Source organism: Paralichthys olivaceus, chromosome 11 (genome assembly GCF_024713975.1).
Source record: "Paralichthys olivaceus isolate ysfri-2021 chromosome 11, ASM2471397v2, whole genome shotgun sequence".
Classification (NCBI taxonomy): Eukaryota; Metazoa; Chordata; class Actinopteri; order Pleuronectiformes; family Paralichthyidae; genus Paralichthys; species Paralichthys olivaceus.
The window spans coordinates 15,582,142-15,596,500 of NC_091103.1; the positions used below are offsets into that span (position 1 = coordinate 15,582,142).

The window sequence follows — 14,359 nt, forward strand, 5'->3', positions numbered from 1 at the left end:
CTGTTTGTCACAGATGTAGTCATGCAATGTGACTTATATACTTAGACAACCTCCAGACACATAAAACCATAGAGGTGGGACTCTCAAGTCTTCCCTGTAGCTAAATATAGACACACACACACAATTACTCACTTCTCCATTAGACAGCAGCAGCTCATGGCAGGGTTCAATGTCAAATCTTCACCTCCTCAATGTGTCAGTGGGCTTTGACACAGGCCTTAAAGGTAACTAATAACTGCAGTCTCACATTTCCTTTATTTAAGATCATTAAAGATGGTTGAGGCAAATGAGCATCAAACTTCATATTTATTGGTGATTAAACATGTTGCACATTGATGTCAGACACTGTCTTTTCTCATTAATGTTCTAAATATTGTCATACCTTGTACAGAATGTTAGGCCCTGAGGCAAATTAAGTGAATATGGGCTATACATAAAATATTTGATTTTTACTTGATTTAAAGTAAAAGTCCTTAAGCTCGAGTAAAATGTGAGTAAAACAATCAGAGAAAGAGAATTGATGGAAAACGTGCAGAATAAAAAACTGTTTATATGTTAATTCTGATGACACTGTATAACCAACCTTTTATTAATAGCCAAGACACTGTGATGCAGACAAAATTAATTACAAATCATCTTTCAGAACTAAAACCTTACAAACTTTTCAGTCTAATAAGAGATGTGTATTTGTGCGTGTTGCACTGAATAGTGGAGTCATGTCTCGAGGATGATCCATCTTGAATAGATGAAAGGTGATCGTGTTTGCCATAAGCTATGAAGCACTCAGCCAACCAGGGGAAACCTTTGTTAATTTCCCTTGCATGACAAACATCTCCTCTACTGTCTCTGTACAGTTGCATCGCAGGTAGTCTACATAGCTAAAGGCCACAACTGTTACCACTCAACTGAGAAGCCCCCATTGTCCCTCAGAGCTGCAGAAAGAAAAGGAGCATCAGTGTTGTTCTCAAAGTGCCTGTGGTGAGAGAGGACATTTGTCACACTATCCCTGAATAAGATCTCTTCAATCCTCACATGCATCTGAGGAGTTAAGCCTGTTAAATCCTGTTTGGAAACATGCTGGCTGCCTTTTGTTTAGCTCTCTAATCACAGCCATTTTGTTTTCCGGTAATCCTTTTTCTCTGCAGGGACAGAGATAATTGCAAGTTATGTAAGAGTGGCTGGATATGATGTTCATATGTCCACCGGGTGATGGATCAGAATGAATATCAAATAACCCTTAAAGGTTCAGTGTGTAGAATTTAGTGATATCAAGTGTTGAAATTGCATGTTGCAGCTGAACACCCCTCACCTCACCCTCTCCTTCCAAACATGAAAAAGAACCTTTTGTAGCCTTCATTTGTCATAAAAACTCAAAAGGTGTTTTGTTTGTCCAGTCTAGACGACTGTAAAAAACATAGCGGCCTCCGTAGAGAGGACCCCCTCGATGTAAATATGAAGTATTTAAATATAAAGGGTCTTTTCTAGGGTGAAGAAAACTACAATTCATACAATATAGATTAAATGAATTAATGGAAACATCATGAGGATTATTCTACATTAAATTTCTGCCAATAGTTCCCTTTCACCTAAATCTTACACACTGGACCTTTAAACACTTTTTAACCCTTAAAATATTTTCACTACCCAATGAAAATCATTTACCTGCAATTATAGTGATTTTGAAATACAAACGGAAGCATAACGTGTTCCTTTAAGTGGTGGCAAAATGTTCTGATGTTTTTTTTGTTTTTACCTTTATTTTGACCTCCACCAAGTATGTTATGTGTTCATCTGCTTTTGTTTTGTTAGTTAGAAAGATTATGAAAAAACTACTTGATGCATTAGAAACTTGGTGTTTTTTTGACAAATTTACTGATTTCAAAGGGAATAATTCATGGATCTTGATGAAAACAATTAGGGAACTGATATCTATGAGTGCAATTTGGTGCAGATTCATTGAATTTACGGGGACTGCTGGTCCTTGGCGGCGGTATGTGGGCTCCTGAGTGCTGTTTTAGATTTTCAAGCATTGTCCCAAAGCTGAAAACATGGCATGCATTTTTGATATGCATGGTTGTGATTGGATAGCATATAGAAGATGATGGCTATATGGACAGACTATAAATGCAATAGTACAGAACATGATATAAATTACTCATAGAGTCACCATTTTGGAGATTAAAGTCTTAAATTAGATAAACCAGATTACTGTTATCATGACAGCGTCCTGTGGTAAATTATGATTAGAGAAAACCTTTACTGGTTCCTTTCACAAAGTGCAACAATAGCTACTGATACTCAATGACATTAGAAAACAATGAATACAAGGCCCAGGGGAGGAAACCGATTTAGTATTGGAGGAAAGAGGATACACTGGGAAACTGGTGAGGAGATGGTACTGTACTATGGACATGTATAGTAAAGCAGATCGGCAGCTAATGACCCCTCAGGGGTGAATATCTCATAAACTAAGTGGTAAATATGTTTCATGCAACAAATTCAATGAAGCAGAGTTTGTGTCTATTCTGCACAAGAAACTAGTGTCTGCAATTTTCATTTGTGCAGCAGTGATGAGCCAGTCACATTTTCTCTTCTTAATGCTGTTATATTCTTGCTGGACACATTTAAATTACTAATAAGAATATAATATCAGTAACTGTCACTCAGTGGCAATAAAAGCATTCAGATACTTGATTAAAAGTGCCGGCAGTGCTGTAAAATAACAAAATAATATTTTTTTACATTTTAATGACTCATATTGTGTTTTTGTGTTGTTGTTCTCCCTCCCTGCCTGGGGGTGGTGCTGTTCGCCCTGCTCTGTGTTTTCCCTGTGTCTGAGTTTCAGGTCAGGCAGGTGATTGGAGGATAACCTGATGGTGCTGACTTTAAAAAGTCACCTGCTGATACCACCTGGCCTTCGTCTTTTTCCTGCTGCTCCAAACACAAAACTCTTTCTGAAACTCGTCGAATCTGAATTGTTTTATGATCGCTGCTTTGTTAAGAGTGTTTTCTGTTCGTAACCTTTGAATGATCTTCTGGCCAGTCCTGATAATTGTAGGGAAGAGAAGCCTTGTTGTTTTTGTAACTCTTTTCTCCTGTTTTGTTTAGGGAGCCAGGTAAGATCCCTGTATATTCCATTTGTTTCTTTTGGATAAAGGTGAGTTAGTTTTTTATTCTAGATTGTCTTATTTGTTATTTTGGCTGTGCTCTTCCTGACGTTTCGATTATACCTGATTTATAAAATAAATCACCTTTGTTTTGGACTGCAAAATCTGCTGTGGTCACTTTTCATTTTGCAGTCGACCCTGCTTTAACTGACATATGACAAATACAACTTTAACATAAACTTGAACTACATGAATGAAAAATGATAAATGAAACATGTAAGTAACTTTTTATCTGGTAAGACCCCTTGAAATGGTTAACAGATTCCTTTCAAATTATTGTGTTATGTAATAAATGGGAGGGAAAGGAGAAAAAGCTGCATTCTGCTAGTCAAACATTTTGGGACATTTGTTTAATTTCTGCATTTTGTGAAACTATACAAGAACTGCTAACATCTTAAAACAAGAGTAGGGGTCAGCTCTATAGACCAACTTCTAAAAACTTTTAAGCAGTCACCAAAGTCAAACAGATTGGTTAAAATGTTGTGTTTTGTCAGTCATCTTCTTGAATTCTTAATAACAAAATAAAATCAAAATAACCACGGACTGCTGTCAGTTCAAAGTAGCACAGTAAACGCACAATACCTCCCTCTGAATTATATCTGAGTAGAAGTAAAGGGCAACATAAAGCAGAGGAACTGATATAGAGTATATAAGTACAGTTCTTGTTTCATGAGTGGTCTGGTGTCATCTGCTGGACAAACTCAGACACAGCTCAGTTCTCTCAGTGTAATAGACTCGTGATTCATAAACCAAGAGACACCACCTCCCCTGCAGTGAACACACAGCACAGTGAGACTCTTTGTTTATTGTTGTTGCAATAAAACAGGCATCAGTTCAAATGAAAATCACCAATTGCTCCAAGGATCCTGATTTTACTGAATAATGTTTTTTATTGTCTTTATTTTTTTTTTTTTATTAAATGACCACATAGTTCATAGCTGATAAATATGCAAATAACGCACACAAAGTGAGACAAAGAGGAGGTAAAGAGATCCTTTTTTTGGTCAAATCCTCTGGTTACTCTTGCTGTGTGTCTGCCCTAATCCTGGCGGAGATGTTTATCTGTTAAAAGGGATTTTAAAAAGTCTGCTCATGCAACAGTTCATACAGTTTTTCCAATGCTTATGCAACGTTACAAGATCCGTTATAACCTTTATATACAGTCTCTGGTTATAACAGAACAGCTGTATATACAGGCCAGCATTAAAATCTTTCTGAGAAATTATCTGTGGTGCACTTGTGTTTGATGCACACACAATCTCTGAGCCTGTTGCCCTGCAATAAAGATACTGATGATAGGAGAAAAGTTCAACAGGGGCAGTGTTCATGACACACAGTCACACCTCCTCATCACATGACAGACGTCTGCGTGCACCGGCCAATAATCAAATTAATTGTGGAGGCTTCGAAAGGAAAAAAATCATTCAAGGTAACACATGACAAACATCCAGAGGCGCCATCTAACAACAAGGCTCCTGCACGAAAAACACTTTTGTTACCAGTGGAGACAGAAGCAGACAACACAGCTACACACAGAGAAAAAAACAAAACAGCCTGTCCTCACTCAGCTCCCAGGAGAAGAGCAGTTCATTCTCTGCTTCCAAGGTCATCTGTTGATGGCTGTTATCAAATTCATGCAACAGAAGAGAAGGATAAACTGCAGATTAAAGCTTTTTATATAATTTTTTTACCTTAAAACAGCAGCTTCAAATGGTGATGCTTTCATTCCCATCATCAACCTGAGCGTCTGCTCTTGCTCTATATAATCTGACTGATAGTCGCTGCTTCAATTGTCAGAATCAGTCCCAGCAAGTTCAAGTGTAATGTTGAACTGTTGATCAGATAATAAACACTCAGAGGTCATTAAAACGTAGCTGCATGTCCAATATTCAGCCAGGAAACATGAAGAATTCTAAACAGGGTTTGGTGGAGTTGGCGCAGCAGCAGCTCTCTAAAAGCCTTGTAATTGCTCACACATGGAGCCCAACAGAATAATCTCATCTCATCCTTCCTGCAAATCTCCATCAAACATTTAACCTATCGTCACCATCATATTTTGTGTGGGGTTTTTTAGCCCTCTGTTTTTTACCATCATACATTTATATTCTTTTTGCTGAATGCTGTCTTTTTCTTCTTCCTCATTATTTTCTATATTTATACAAATCTGTCCATTTAAATGGTTCAGTGCTTAAATGGTTCAGTGCTGTGCTTACACACTGTGTTTTGATGTGTGCTTCTAACTGGGAGGTGTGTGAGGTGTAGTGGCAGTTCACTAGTCTGGTATATAGTGTGTGGGTTGTTACCTCGATGTTTTCACCACTGTCTGTTTGTTGTTTGGTTGTTCTTTGTCTGGTTAGTCGGTTGTTGGTCGGTCAGTTGTTAGTCAGTCGGTTGTTGGTTGATGATTGGTTGTTGGCGGAGGTATGCACTCTCTTAGTGCCATATAGTTTATAAAGATACGTTAGTCATTTTTGATTTTGGTGAGTGTCTTAATCTTTTCTAAAATACTGTATTGATGCTGTACCTGTACTTCACTTTGGTGGGGAAACGTAAGGTGTTGTGGTTTAGGTGTGTAGTTTGGTGAAATCTGTGCCCTCTGGGTGAACTTCAAGTTTACTTTAAAAAAGGGTTAGCTGCTATTTGAACCTATTATAGTGCTGGAATGATGTCCAATAACCTTCCACAACACGAATTACAGTAAATATTACAATCAACCTCCTTTAAACGAGAGAAGCACTCCTTGAATTCAAACATGGTTGTACTTCCACAACACTTTAACAGCTCTGGAGTGCTGAAGACATTATTTTCTAAGGCAACAACAACAACAAACAGAACTTTTATTCAACCGCAAGTGAAGCAGGCGTCCACTCGTCCTGTCGGTGTCTCAGTCTCTCGTGGGATAATTTTAATTATGGCGATTTTTCTGGATTAGGCAGCGTAAAATTAATTGTTTTTGTTGCAAGGCAAGTCAAGTTTAATTATGTAGCACCATTCAGACATAAGGCAACTTAAAGTGGTATGGAAATATATAAAAAACAAGACATTAAAAAAGTTAACTACGTAATTAATCTTTATTCTTTAGGGCCAAAAACAATTATTTCGGTTGCGTAACTTATACAACTGCTCCAAACTGTCAGCATCATTCGTTTTCTGGAAATTAAGCTGCAGCTCCTGGAAACCAACCCAAAGCAATGAACAGGAAGTATGGTTCTGAGAAAAAAAAATCTTTTCCCTTTCCTCCCTTCCTCCTCTGAATGTCTCTCCCTCTCTCTCTCTCTCTAACCCTCTCTATCTCCCACTCTGTCCCTATCTCTGTGTTGCCCTCCCTGTGTCTGTCATGGTGTTTTCACAGGGGCCTGAGTCAGTTTCCTTTCACAGACTCCTGCTTGTTTTTAATGAGATTTGAATAAATACACCAGACATGTGGTCAGCAAACTCAAGCTGCATCACATCACAGGAGCTCAGCAGACAAAGAAAAGGGAAAAGCTGACACGGGACGTTAAGAGTTTCTGCGCTCTCCTGCTTGGTTTTCTCCTCTGAGCCATTTTCCTCCCCAATCACCACCACTCTTCATTTTATTACAGGGAGCATGATGCATCAGTGTATGCACAAAGCACTCGATTGAGCCCATTACAATGACATTACTAGATGTGAATGGGATTAAATGGGGACATGCTGCACATTGAATGCACAAAATCATACTTCAGTTGCTGTTTTTTGTTTTGTTTTTTTGCATCTCGAAGGAATAGATGCAACTTTCTCTTTTAGCAAAAGAAAGATCTTGGACTATCTCACTCTTTATTTCTTTTTTCCTGTCTCATGTAGACTCCATGTGCACGCCTTCCACTAGTCGACCCACTTTTTTCTCTCCTCTCCTCTCCTCTGCTGCCTCTGCTGGTTGTGATCTGATTTTTTCGTCTCCGCGCTGAAAGAAAAGTTCAGCTCTGCAGAAGCAGCTCACTCTCTCCTTTCCTTTAACATTTCACCAGTGACCGTGCAGCTCATGTAGTGAACATGTAGAGATGGATTTTATGAAGCTGTTTGCCACCGTCGTCTTCGTTTTGTTCCAGCCTGGATCCGCTTCTAAAATAAATGGTAAGAAGGAATGTCGGAGGAGTGCGGTTTCAGACAGTTTCCTGTGTGTGTGTGTGTGTGTGTGTGTGTGTGTGTGTGTGTGTGTGTGTGTGTGTGTGTGTGTGTGTGTGTGTTTGTCTTGTTTTTCTTACAGAGAAAGTGTCTCCACTGTGTGTTTGTTACATAGCTGATGTTATTTACAGGTTCTCCTCTGAGGGTGGACAGGGTTGTGACCAGATCATCTTGATAATGATAAACAGACACAGACACGTGATGTGCAGCAAACTGATTCACTTCTCCCTGGTCTCAAATCAGGAGGTTTTCCAACAACTGCTCTCACTACAAACTCCTTTCATGCAACTAGTCCTATATCCTGATGTGAGGATGATATAAAAACAACTGTAGCAATGATAACAACAGCATCTGGGGTCCTATTGACTACACAGCAGACCCATGTATCATTGTCTGCAAGGGAAAAGATGTGAGCAACGCATCACAGTGAAACTAGATTCAAGATTCAATACTTTATCGCCACACAATTGCAGTTGTTTGGAATTTGCCTCAGTGTTCCCACTACGAGACAACAATCACAGCATAACACAAACATAACAGCTCAACCCAAACAAGAAAATAAACCAAACATATAACCCCCTCCCCATAAAAACACACAATACATGCATCTGTTGATGTAAAATCATCAATAAGTGGTCAAATGAAGTGGTCAGACCTCAGCGTAATGAGATCTACATGAGAAATCTTAACATCCCCAGATCATTACAGATGAGTAAATAATAATAAATAAATAGAAAAATTTCTTACTATTTCTACTTTTCTGTCACATTTGCTTGTTGTCAGGTGTAACTTTCAATTTTCTGTCTGTGAAATCGCATTGCCTTCAATGTGCAATGCTATTTACACTGTATATATTATGTTTTCATTTCATTATAGCTATTTTTTATATTTCCTTCAGCCCCTTTGTTGCTGTGACAGCAAATGTCTGAAAAAGGGAAATCTCCTGTTTTTCACCCCTGGGAATGCAGTGCTAGCTCCTGAGCCTCCAGCAAATGGACAATATTTATATAGTGCTTTTTTCCCAGTTTTGCAAAACTATTTACATTCACAGGAACATCATACATTGTTGGCACAGCCATCAGGTTTTAGTGGCTTGCCCCTTCATAATGCAGACTAATGGAGCAGGGGGATTGAAGTACCGACCTTCTGGTTAGTGGCCGGCCCGCTCTATCTCCTGAGCCACATATATATATATATATTTCTTACCATCAAGGGTCAAAGGTTGGCATAACTTCATATTAAGCGGTCTCAAGTTTAAGAAATAAGGTTTAGGAACAAAAACAAAGAACAGCTTTGAGTTACATGCCTTCATTACCTTTAGACAATCAAGAATAAAGCGATAATTAAACTTCAGTCAATAATAAACACATTGTGCCACCTCAGCAAACCACTGCATTTTTCAGACCTGCATATTTAAAATGTTTTTTCACTGTCTGCACCACAACATCAACACTATTCCAACTGCTAGAGAATGTAGGGAAAAGAAAAAAATCTTCTTCAAGGCCTTAAAAATATGTTTCACGATCATACGGTTTGCTCTGCCCATGTTGCGGTAAAATGTGGAATGACTTTGGCACAGCAATGTGACCCCAAAATGTTTGGTTCCTAATTTGTCCATGGAACTGTGGTTATAACCTTTCTGCTGTGAGGAGCCACAGGAAGTCTTTACAAACCAAAAACCCTGAACTCAACATATTGTTATCTCCCTGATGTTTGACTGCAGGCCAAATGATCTGCCGGCGTGGGACAGAGCGACCGTGCTACAAGGTGTCCAACATTCAGGACAGCAGACGTAGAGTGACCTTCGAAGATGCCAGGCAGACCTGTAGGTCCGACGGGGGCGAGTTGCTCAGCATTGAAACAGAGAGTGAGCAGCGACTGGTAGAGAGGTTCATACAACAGCTGCAGGCCGGAGATGGAGACTTCTGGATCGTTCTCCGCCAAAGGCCACAGCGCTACAGGGCAGGGGCCACAATTCCAAGTTGTCCCTCGCAGTACTATTGGCTGGAAGGAAGCAAGGCCAAGTTCAGGTCTGTATCTCTAATTTGTGTTGCTGCATCAGTGAAAACCATTTGAAGGACAGGGGATAAAAAAAGGAAATGTCAGTGGAAAAACCCTGTTTTCAGTTGTGATTTAGAAGAGATTATTGGATTAAATGAAGTTTGCATGGGAGTGATGGAATGTGTACAGTCCCTTTTGAGGAAAACTGCACGCAATGATGAAAACTGTCAAATGATACAATAAGAAATGTGATAAGAGGCTGACATTTGCTGCAGGAACTGGCACTGGGATGAGCCATCGTGTCGTGGTGAAATGTGCGTGGTTCTGTACGATCAGTCATCTGCTCCGCCTGACGGAGATGGTCGTTTCCTGTTCCAGTGGAGTGACGTCAACTGCTACTCTAAGAACAACGTTGTCTGCAAATACCCAGAAGGTGAACGAGCAGATCACTGACACTGGGCTGTTGTACAGTACTTGGTTGTGCAGACAGCTACTGGGAATTTTCAACACTGATTTTATTTGGTTTCTTAAATCTGTGTCTGACCATTAGTGAAATGTGGCCAATGCTGACAACAGCTAGAACTAAATATTTAGTGTACAATTTGATTGCTTGGTTTACTCTAATGCTTTGCTCTCTGGAAACCTAAAACAAACATCTGCTAATGTTTAAACGAAACCTTAACCTTAAATAATATCAGATTCACGTGATTACCTCAGACAAAGAGGTGATGTTTTTGTCTGCATTTGTCATGGGCGTCTGTTAGTTAGCCGGATTATGCAAAAACTACTGTGCGGATTACCAAGAAACTTTGCAGAAGGATGCGTTATGAGTCAGGAAAAAAAATTTGGTTGTGGGTTCGGAAAAGAGGCACAGATGTTTTTTTAACTGGCATTGAGAGTTTTCAACATTTTCGTCGATTTCTCGTTTCTCAGATATTCATGAATCTTGGTTTAAAAATCTGTTTCGGGGACTGATATTTATGAGTGCTTGCAATTTGGTGCTCATACAAATAAAAATGCTGTGAATTTAAATGTGTCATAAGGGGACTTTTGGCCCTTGGCCGTGCCTTAGTTACAGTATATATGGCCCCTCTAATAGTCCTTTAAGGGACCTAAAACTGTAAAACAACCCTTCACTGAATCCATATGCACATTTCATGTATTATTACAGTAGGCTTATCTTACTGTATGCAGTTTTCTTCTTATTCATGTCTCATTTCATTTTGTTGATACATTTTATGACATTTACTGTTGGTTCTACCTGATGTGTATCATTATTTTCCTTTCTATTTCTGATTATAAATGTTTTTTAAGTATGTCTCTATGGACTTAATCTCTTTTTTATTAAGATGTATTATTTTATGTCAAAAAGAAAATCTGGCTGGATGACGTGAACTTCTTTTCTCTGTCCTCTGCAGAAAAAGTACCAGTATTTACTGATGAAAGGAACATGACACATGCAGGTACAATGTGCACTTGTCTACCCCACACATACTCTCCTTGTGTGCTTTATGTTCCTGTGAGATATAGATAACAAGCAGCAGCAGATGTGTCAAATTTCAAATCTGCAATGGTTAGATAATCAATATTATTTGACTGTTTTCTGATTCCAGTTCCATCCCTGAGGCCAAAACTATTCTCTACTACAGAAAGTGACGACAGGACAAAAATAGTTCTGCCTGAGTCATCAGGTAAGAAATTAAATTCATTTTAGTTGAGATACTTAATGCCCTTAATGTGTTTAAGGAAACTACTGGAAACCTGTGTTTCAAGTGGTAACAGAATCATGACGTACCGTAAATAATCAAACACAGAGGCCGTGTTGAATTATTTTATGTCAAGTAATGTGTTTTTCTTTGCAGTGTCTCTCTCAGACAACACCCTGTATGTTTCCTACATCCTTTATGCAACTGTTCCTGCTGTCCTGCTGCTGCTGTTTGCAGCTGCTGGCTTCTTCTGTTACAGAAAGCACGCAAAGAGGTAAAAGCAGAAAAGTGGCATTTAAAGTTTTTTTTTCTCTGAATGCAGATTTATAAAATAACATATTAAATATATAAGAAGATAAATAATGTTGTTTTTTCAAAAGGTAGTTAGTATTTTTGTGTTTAATGCTCTTGTAGAATATGTTTTCATCAATATGACACAGTAATGCAGGTCTTTTTCAAGTATTTATTTAGTTTTGGCCGATGTAAAGACACATTTCAAAAGGATATACTGTGTATACTTCTTAAATCCTTCCAGTTTGCAGTTAGAAACATGCAGTGCAAATGTGATTTCTCATTTTATGTGGCTTGTAAAGTGGTAATTCAGTCATGTTGTAATTATCCTGCCATCCTCCTTAATGACATTTCTTTCATATCCAGGAGGAAGACAGAAACAGAGAGCTACCCCAGCAGATCACAACCATGGAAGTCAACCACAGCTTCACTTTGTCCCGTACAAGGACCTTACGCCTTCAGTGACATTACCAAACTGCCTCACACCAACCTAGACGCCAGTGCGACTACAGACATCATGACAAAGTACTCCTGCGGTCCCTCCCCAGACTCCCAGTGTGACGATTATGAGAATGTGTCATGCACGTACAAGGCGAGCGGCTTTGTGACCAACGACATATATGAGACCTGCAAAGCTCAGAGTCGGCGCGGCAACGGTCAGGCTGGTTGGGTGGAAAATGAGATCTACGGATAATGCTGTCGATGTCTATCTGGTCTCTCCCAAGTGTCTGTCAACCCTGCTGCAGCTAGAGAAAATGACCGAGCCAGAGAGAAGAACACAATGTTCTCCATACCTGTTTCCTCCCGTGCACCATACTGGTTCCTTGTGTGGTGTAGGGTTACCAAACAGGTGGCTGTGTCAGCCTAGTTATTTGAGGATAGATCTGCTTCCTGTGTGTATCTGCAGCGCTCCCTCGTTGGCATCAAGCATTCTAGTCCCATTACTCATTAATGCAAGGTTTCCCAAAGTTTGGTTAACTGTGACTCTGCAGTATATTTAGACCCAGAACTTCCCAGAACCAGAGAGTTCTTACGCTTACGATTGTCAAACAAATTGTGAATTTGACCATGTGAAAATAATAAGATAGATTTAAAATCCCTTTAATCCCTTTAATTAATTAAGAAGACAAGCCTCCGGCTATGATATCTGCTTTGTGACGGTGAATCTGTGCACAGCTGTGTTTTGATAGAACAACCCGCTGATATTTAACTTGTTTAATGTTTACCAAGTTCACCATCTTAGCTTGGGGTGTTGTCATGCTAACATTTGATAATTAACATTAAAACCTTAATATAGTTGAGGCCAATGGGAATGTTATTAGTCTTCCAGGTATATTTAGTTATAAACCAAAGCAGAGGGAAAGTATATATATACTGTACTGGGGGATGCGTAACACATTTCATAGCAGTCCATCCAATCATTGCTGAGACACACATGGTGTTGTGTGGATACAGAGACCCGATGGGTCTTGTTTGGTTCAGACAAATTTTTCTAAATTACATTTGGGCTCAGGGGGTAGATTTCTTTCTTTTTTTTACACTGTACATATCTGTAATAGGGGGAAACAAGCAATAACCATGTGTTTCAGGGCAGCTTACATCAACTGCTTCAGAGTCAGGTTAGGTTTGGACACATAAAAAAAGGATCCCTGTACAGTTCAGGTCGGGTTCGGTTAGTTTTCTTATTAGCTTGGACGGTGTTTGGACAAAAAGATGAGACTTGAACTGTTCTTCATTGTGATGTAGCTATGTCACTAAGATCCATCGTCTAGACTCTGTGAATGTCTAACATTGTAAACCAACCCGTGTATAATCGTTGAGCTATTTTAGAGGAAAAGTGGAAAAAAAATTTAGCTGTTGGAAGCAATATAGAGGAAAATGAGACTGAAGTCATAGTATTCATCATCTTGGAACCATGGAAATCCATCTAGATGTGGGTAAACAATTTAATTTTAGAGCAGCCAGGTGGACAGATTCAAATAGATAATTTATTCAAACTTCATATAATATATAGAATTATTAAATATCCCTCAAACAGGAAAACTGATGCTAATATTTGTTTATTCCATTTGAATTGAACCAAGATCTTTCCTTTGTCCAGTTTTAACCATCATCTCTGACAAAAAGAGGCAAGGAGGGATTATTGAACTCAAATAATCATGCATGAGTCAGATCGGTTTAGCGGTGCAGCAAGTGCTGCTATATACGGCGTGGTGGATTACACATGTAACCCTGGGAATAACTGCATGTTTTGAGCCCTCACGCAGGGTTACTCATCATGTAAACAATCCTAAATTAAACTACTCCACCATATTTCCAATAACTTCACTAGATGTTATTGTAAGAGGCACTAGGACAGAAAGATTGTGTCAGCTCTCCACTGATGCACTCGTCCTATTAAGGGACTATTCTGACCTTTTCTTTAAACCTGAAGAGCAGTGTTTGTGTGTGAGCCCCGATTTAAGGCTTCCTGTTTGGACTGTGATGTAAGGCAACAGGACAGTGCATGTGGAAACACTGATGACAGAACTCTGCTGACCCCAGTAAACCTCAAACCTGCCCCCCCCCCACCACCACCACCACCCCACTTGACTGTGCGAGAAAAGCTGAACCACTGATTTGACATAGACACTATTGACTGAGTGACCACTTTAGATCACGTCATGGATTTCTTCATCATTGTTTGCCTCTGAAAGAACGTACCTGTTATGAACATAAAGATATCCTGGTTGTGTCTCAGTGTGCGCTGACTGTGCACTGAGTGGGCTGTTGGGTCGGTGTCTTGGAAAGATATAGTAAGCCCAGTAAGGAGAGGCTGAGTGTGTTCTTGGAGAATGTTAGACAGGAAATGCCAAAAGCACATCTGGAACTCCTACATGCAGGAAGTCTATGCGTGACAGCAGAGGCCTTTGGGGCACTGCTCGGCTTTGCCTGCTTAGCAATCCACGGTTCTGTGTTAGACCTGTCACCACAGGGGCTCCAGAGAACGACCACATCTCGGAACATGACATGATTGTTGGGTGTGAAATAAAGTTGGGTTGCACAATA

At 39.5% G+C, this 14,359-nt stretch overlaps 1 protein-coding gene across 1 annotated transcript; it reads left to right on the forward strand.

Annotated features, from left to right (window-relative positions):
- Positions 1-7,052: 7,052 nt before the first annotated feature.
- laynb (layilin b) lies at positions 7,053-14,359 on the forward strand. The gene is made up of 7 exons (XM_020087936.2): positions 7,053-7,262; positions 9,037-9,343; positions 9,590-9,747; positions 10,733-10,777; positions 10,928-11,005; positions 11,177-11,294; positions 11,678-14,359. Exons 1-7 carry the CDS (start codon positions 7,190-7,192, stop codon positions 12,003-12,005), a joined length of 1,107 nt encoding a protein of 368 aa, XP_019943495.2. The 5' UTR covers positions 7,053-7,189; the 3' UTR covers positions 12,006-14,359.